Source organism: Poromitra crassiceps (assembly GCF_964638095.1).
Source record: "Poromitra crassiceps genome assembly, chromosome: 12".
Classification (NCBI taxonomy): domain Eukaryota; kingdom Metazoa; phylum Chordata; class Actinopteri; order Beryciformes; family Melamphaidae; genus Poromitra; species Poromitra crassiceps.
Genome location: NC_139632.1, coordinates 20,953,566 through 20,961,065, shown reverse-complemented (window position 1 = coordinate 20,961,065; position 7,500 = coordinate 20,953,566). Strand labels below are relative to the sequence as shown.

Here is a 7,500-nt window from a genome sequence, read left to right as displayed (position 1 = left end):
TTAGGCAGTGACTTCAGTTACTGCACAGGCTTTCCACAAGTCATCTGCAGCTATTTTTGAACCTGATGGTTTCTAAGAAAAAGGCAGAGTAGAGCTCTTCTCACATATATAATTTAGTGGTCGTCAGCATTCTAGACTGTTAAATAATCAGCTCCCTACCTTAAACATCTCCTTGCTCATCTTCTTCCCCTGCTCCCCGTGCTGCGGACTCGACGACGCCGAAGGGGAGGGAGCTGAGGCGCTGGCTCCGGCACCCGAGTGGCTGTCGGCTGACGTGAGGGTTGTGATGGGCGTGAGCGTCTGGAACATGGCAGCGGGCAGGGTGCCCACAGGCTGGGCAGGGAGGTAGGCTGTGGGGGAAAAGGCTCCGGCTGCCATGGCTGCCCACTGCTGCTGGGTGGCAGGGAAGAGGTTGGCCTGTCCCCAGATGAGAGGCTGGCCACCTGGCAGCACCTGGGCCACTGCACCTAGAGGAGACTGGACCCCGAACGCCAGGGGGGTTTGGGCAGCGAACGCCTGCTGGGACCAATGGCCAGGGGGCACTGCTCCCATCGTCACATAACCTGGTGGAGAATGGCGAGCAAAGGGTTAAACACAAACAAGCGCAAACCGTTAAGCCAATGGCGCAGTGGTGTGCCCCCCCCCCCCCCCCCCCCCCCACACACATCCCCCCAGTCACTCTCCCTACCCACCCCTCGAATCCCAACTCTCTACCACCTTCCTGGTTGAGTGACCAAGTGGGTGTCCTGACTCTTCCATCTTCTGACCCCGGCCTGGGCCTGCTGGACCAGCGCCGTGGGAAAAACACAACGCGGCAGATATTCTTGCACCACTGTGCAACTATTCTTCACTTCCAGTGAGGAAGAGATGAGTAGAGGAATATGCACAGCGCATATTCACACCTTTTCATTCCCTCTAAACGCACACAGAGAATGAGCCATGCGTCACCAGAGAGTGATGCTCCACTCTTGCCTGCAGTTATTGCGGTGTCTCTTAATGGTCATGGTGAACTCTCATAATTAGCTCCAGAATGAGGCAGAATCATTATGAGGAGGCAGCGCTCCACACACACACTCATTAAAATCACTGAGACTCATCAGCAGCTGCAGCTGATTCTATGACACACTGGCTCCTCTCCGCTTGCCTGTCTCCAGTTGTTACCTCCAGCACGGCTGACATCTCACCCTAGCAGCCCCGCCACACTGACATGCCCGGACAGGAGATAGGAGAACAGAGGAAAGGAGAACCAGAGGAACTAGGAGGCATAAATACATACACACATAGATACATAGATACATACATACATACATACATACTGTACGTACGTACATACATACAGTACATACATACATACATACATACATACATACAGTACATGCATACATACATACAGTACATACATACATACAGTACATACATGCATACATACATACATACATACATACATACAGTACATGCATACATACATACATACAGTACATACATACATACAGTACATACATGCATACATACATACATACCGTACATACATACATACATACATACATACATACATACATACATATACATACTGTACATACATACTGTACTTACAGTACATGCATACATACATACGTACGTACATACATACATATACATACTGTACATACATACTGTACTTACAGTACATGCATACATACATACGTACGTACATACATACATACATACGTACATACATACATACATACATACATACATACATACATACATACATATACATACTGTACATACATACTGTACTTACAGTACATGCATACATACATACGTACGTACATACATACATATACATACTGTACATACATACTGTACTTACAGTACATGCATACATACATACGTACGTACGTACATACATACATACATACTGTACTTACAGTACATACATACATACATACATACATACATACATACATATACATACTGTACATACATACTGTACTTACAGTACATACATACATACATACGTACGTACATACATACATACATACGTACATACATACATAGATACATACATACATACATACATACATATACATACTGTACATACATACTGTACTTACAGTACATGCATACATACATACGTACGTACATACATACATATACATACTGTACATACATACTGTACTTACAGTACATGCATACATACATACGTACGTACGTACATACATACATACATACATACATACATACATACATACATATACATACTGTACATACATACTGTACTTACAGTACATACATACATACATACGTACGTACATACATACATACATACGTACATACATACATACATACATACATACATACATATACATACTGTACATACATACTGTACTTACAGTACATGCATACATACATACGTACGTACATACATACATATACATACTGTACATACATACTGTACTTACAGTACATGCATACATACATACGTACGTACGTACATACATACATACATACATACATACATACATACATACATACATACATACATACATATACATACTGTACATACATACTGTACTTACAGTACATACATACATACATACGTACGTACATACATACATACATACGTACGTACATACATACATACATACATACATACATACATACATATACATACTGTACATACATACTGTACTTACAGTACATGCATACATACATACGTACGTACATACATACATATACATACTGTACATACATACTGTACTTACAGTACATGCATACATACATACGTACGTACATACATACATATACATACTGTACATACATACTGTACTTACAGTACATGCATACATACATACGTACGTACATACATACATATACATACTGTACATACATACTGTACTTACAGTACATGCATACATACATACATACGTACGTACGTACATACATACATACATACATACATACATACATACATACATACATACATACATACCCATTCCCAGACATTGCATGCAGCATATCAGTCTTCACCGCCGTCATCCCAGCGTGTTTCATTACTCTCCCTCCCTCCCTCCCTCCCTCCCTCCCTCCCTCCCTCCCTGCCTCCCTCCCTCCCTCCCTCTCTCCCTCCCTCCCTCCCTCCCTCCCTCCCTCCGACCACCAGCGTTCCTTCAGCCACTAACAGGTAAATCAGCAGCGTCTGAGGCAGCAAGCTAATGATGCTTTTCATATTCAGCACACAGCCGACGCACAGACCTGTCAGCTCTCACGTTTTCCCCGGGTTTCTCCTGTATTTTCACTTCCTCTCCCGCCGAGCTCCCCTTTGGTAATTTCCCCCGTAAATCTCCTGTATTTCCCCTTTTTTTAATTTTACAGTTATACAGAGAGAGAGACAGAGTGAGAGAGAGAGAGAGAGTGAGAGAGAGACAGAGTGAGAGAGAGAGAGAGAGAGAGAGTGAGAGAGAGACAGAGTGAGAGAGAGAGAGACAGAGTGAGAGAGAGAGAGAGAGAGAGTGAGAGAGAGACAGAGTGAGAGAGAGAGAGAGAGGGAAGGGTGAGCTACTGGATGCCTCCACCCCTCGTGAACAGAGCGTCAGATGAGCTGATCAGCGGTAAAACCTAAAAATATAGAAAGGAATCCGTCCAAAAAATGAAAATGTGGAGCAGAGAAATTGAGCGATAAAAAAAAATCAAAGGGCCGTTAAGAGGCTCAGTGCCTCTTTCTACATGCCCACCCCTTTACTCCCCCTTATAATGCTTTATAGTTTGTTATGAGGCAATGTTATACCATAGTTTAGTTGAATTTATTCTTACCTGGTGTTGGTTAATTTAAATGTTTATTTTTGAAAGTTACCAAATTAAAGTGTTAAAAAGTGGCAATGGCAATCCCTGACTGATTTTCATCTGTAGGCCTACAACTGATATACGTAAGGGATAATGTATATTGAGGCGGTGATTACGGGGGAAATAATGACCGACAGGTGGATTGAGCCCGACGCGCCAGCAGAGGGCTTAATCGTTCACCTGAAGGTCATTATTTCCCAGTAATCACCGCCTCAATATACATTATCCCGCTTAGAACACGGCCTACAACTAAATCATTCAATAATCTGACAAAAATAATTATTCAAATAGATTTTTTAATAGCGTTTTCAACAACAAAGCGGTTTCATTCGTAATTGGCACACAAGACACCACAGCTGCAACTGGTTGGCCTAATTAGTAGTGTCTTGCTGACAAAAAGCTCTTATCAACTGATTAATCCAGGTGTGGCAGAGCAGCGGTCGGTTGTCGAGAAATAATGACCGGTGAATATTGTTGATTGACCAATCAGAATCGAGTATTCAAGAGAGCCGTGTTCTAATGTAGATTATATCGCCTTTTCAAATTATAGCTTAAGTCCAGGGCCATTTTCTTGTCCCAGTCCATCCCTGAACACATGTCAAAAAAAATATATAGATATTAGACACTTGGGAGACTATTTATCCATTCCTGACCAGAAGTATGTTAGGAAACAACCATGTGTTGTAAGGTTTAGGGCAGAGTTTAGTATTGTCATGGTGAGGAAAAGAGATGTCGACCAGCATGCTAGTTGGTAGATTTATGGACCCGAGAGAGGAAATCTCTTTCATAAATTATTAATGTATATGGTCGGGTGGGGGTCCCGGAAAATCTCCCTTATTTTCAAAGCCCAATGTTGACAGGCACAGTATGCCAACATCACCTTTTCTCATCTCCATTTTCATCCCTATCCCTCCCCCTCAAACTGAATCCACTCCCTGCATCTCTCACCAGCTAGCCCTTGTGTGTTTAAGCTGGAAATGATCGGGATGCTACCTGAGGGCACAGACGCAGGGTTGAAGGCCTACCTGAGGGCACAGACGCAGGGTTGAAGGCCTACCTGAGGGCACAGACGCAGGGTTGAAGGGAGCGAACAGTTCCGTGGGAGGCTGCAGGCCGAGGAGGGAGGGGTCGAGGGTGTTGGCTGGAGAGGCAGGAGTCTGCGGGCGGGATGAGAGCAGGGTTCAGGTTGAGGTAGAGCAGGGAAAAGAAGGGGGGGATGCAGTTTTCACTCAGCAGCCATGTTAACATCTCAACCACACACACTCACCGACGGAGAGGTGATGTCAGGAGGTGTGGACATGTCTCCGAAAAGCTCTAATTGGTTGATATTCTGAGGATGAGAGAAAAGACACAGTAGGGGTCAGGCACAGTGGTACAGTAGCACACGTTCTCTGGAGCCGTTTGGATTCCGGTGCAACATGCATCACACACTGCATGCAGCACGGCACACGCTACATGCTTAGCTCGGCATGTCCTGGTACCTGCACACGCCACATGCTTAGCTCGGTATGTCCTGGTACCTGCACACGCGACATGCTTAGCTCGGCATGTCCTGGTACCTGCACACGCGACATGCTTAGCTCGGCATGTCCTGGTACCTGCACACGCGACATGCTTAGCTCGGCATGTCCTGGTACCTGCACACGCGACATGCTTAGCTCGGCATGTCCTGGTACCTGCACACGCGACATGCTTAGCTCGGCATGTCCTGGTACCTGCACACGCGACATGCTTAGCTCGGCATGTCCTGGTACCTGCACACGCTACATGCTTAGCTCGGCATGTCCTGGTACCTGCACACGCGACATGCTTAGCTCGGCATGTCCTGGTACCTGCACACGCTACATGCTTAGCTCGGTATGTCCTGGTACCTGCACACGCGACATGCTTAGCTCGGTATGTCCTGGTACCTGCACACGCGACATGCTTAGCTCGGTATGTCCTGGTACCTGCACACGCGACATGCTTAGCTCGGCATGTCCTGGTACCTGCACACGCGACATGCTTAGCTCGGTATGTCCTGGTACCTGCACACGCGACATGCTTAGCTCGGTATGTCCTGGTACCTGCACACGCGACATGCTTAGCTCGGCATGTCCTGGTACCTGCACACGCGACATGCTTAGCTGGGTATGTCCTGGTACTGTACCTACCTCTGAACAGGGCACAGGGACGACAACACAGAAGGGGTGACAGAGGGGTGAGGAGAGATGGGAATGAAATGGAATGATCAATTAGGATGGCATCTGGCATACCTTAGCTTAGGCTAAGGCTTAGCCCGACTACTCATATTGGCACAGCCAGTCTTTACTGTACGAGTCAGTGTCTTAGCCCGGACACGTCGCTAACGCTTCCCTCTCCTCTTGTAATAGATGTGTGCTGTGCCTCAGAGCGAGCAGCTATCAAAGGCAGCAGCCTTTCTATTTGATCTGAATGTGGTCCATCTCGTTCCTTTCAGAGTGTAACTCTCTTTCTCCCTATGATCCCTCTCTTTAATACCCCCCCCCCCCTTCCGTACATTAATAATATCTTTAGCCCGGTGGAACTCTATTTTTAGTTGTTAAAGGGATTTAAGCCTTGAATACATGGTCAGAGATTTGCATAAATCATGGATGCGGATAATTTCTGCAGAGATAATGGATGTTCTTGGAATATCTTCTTTCTGGTTAAACTCATAGGTCACGCACAGACCATAAAGTTATTTTGACGTCTACACTATCAGATATCTTCTCTCTGGTTAAACTCATAGGTCACGCACAGACCATCAAGTTCTTTTGACGTCTCCACTATCAGATAATGGATCGGCGAGCGTGGTGTTTTACAGCGATGGGTCTGAATGGCGATGTTAGCTTTCTGAGAGCGAGAGGAGGGAGATAGCAGGCGGTAATATGGACTATTGCTGCCGCAGAGCCTAGTCTATCAGATAAAGATCGACTCACCAAGATGATAAGCTCTCCGAGATACCCAGGATGGCACAGTTACTGTACCATCCTGCGGGGCTGATAAGAGCGTGTCCATGATGGGATTAAACCGAAGGAAGAAGAATGGGAAGACCCTCTTCTTAGCCTGGAATATCTCCCACAGTGCTCACTGACTGTAGAAGCACAGTCAAGTACTCCATCTAACCCTGAGCCCCAACATATGCCATGAGCACAGGAACAATGCCACTGCGCGTGTTCAAAGAGGACATTTTGATGGACAGTAATACACTCTGTCTGCACGTTTAGTTCAGTCACTAAACTCGATATTTTTGATGTGTGCGTGTGCGGGGTCAGGTCACAGTGGTTATCAGTGTTATGAATGCGTCGTTTAAAATGTGCGGCGAGCAGCTTGACTCTGTGTCTCTGCAGCCTGTCTCGTACCCGCCCAACCCACCCCCGCACCGCCCACCCTCCCCCCCCTCCCCCCCTCGTCGCCCCGGTCTGTGATGGACGCCCTGACCTTTACGTCCACTCCGCCCTGAAAGGACCTCCGCTCTGAGTGCTTTTCTCCTCCACTGCCTCGCTCGCCCTCTCTCTTTCACACACACACCCACACACACACACACACACACGTCGACACCCATATACACATACAGACATGAAGGCACGGGTGCACACGCACGTACGGCCTCTGTACCTCACACCTTCCTCAAGCTGGTTACTATGGCGACAGTACGGTTGTGTGTCTTGTAAT

The 7,500-nt window shown here is 46.3% G+C and overlaps 1 protein-coding gene across 1 annotated transcript in view; it reads right to left on the bottom strand.

Annotated features, from left to right (window-relative positions):
- Positions 1 to 7,500, bottom strand: part of dab1a (DAB adaptor protein 1a) — a gene marked incomplete at both ends in the record, with an annotated part of 86,244 nt that overhangs the window by 8,893 nt on the left and 69,851 nt on the right. Inside the window, 3 exons of the mRNA XM_083648200.1 lie at positions 160 to 563; positions 4,883 to 4,982; positions 5,093 to 5,155. Coding sequence (XP_083504326.1) covers positions 160 to 563; positions 4,883 to 4,982; positions 5,093 to 5,155 — 567 coding nt within the window. The remainder of the gene's footprint in view (positions 1 to 159; positions 564 to 4,882; positions 4,983 to 5,092; positions 5,156 to 7,500) is intronic.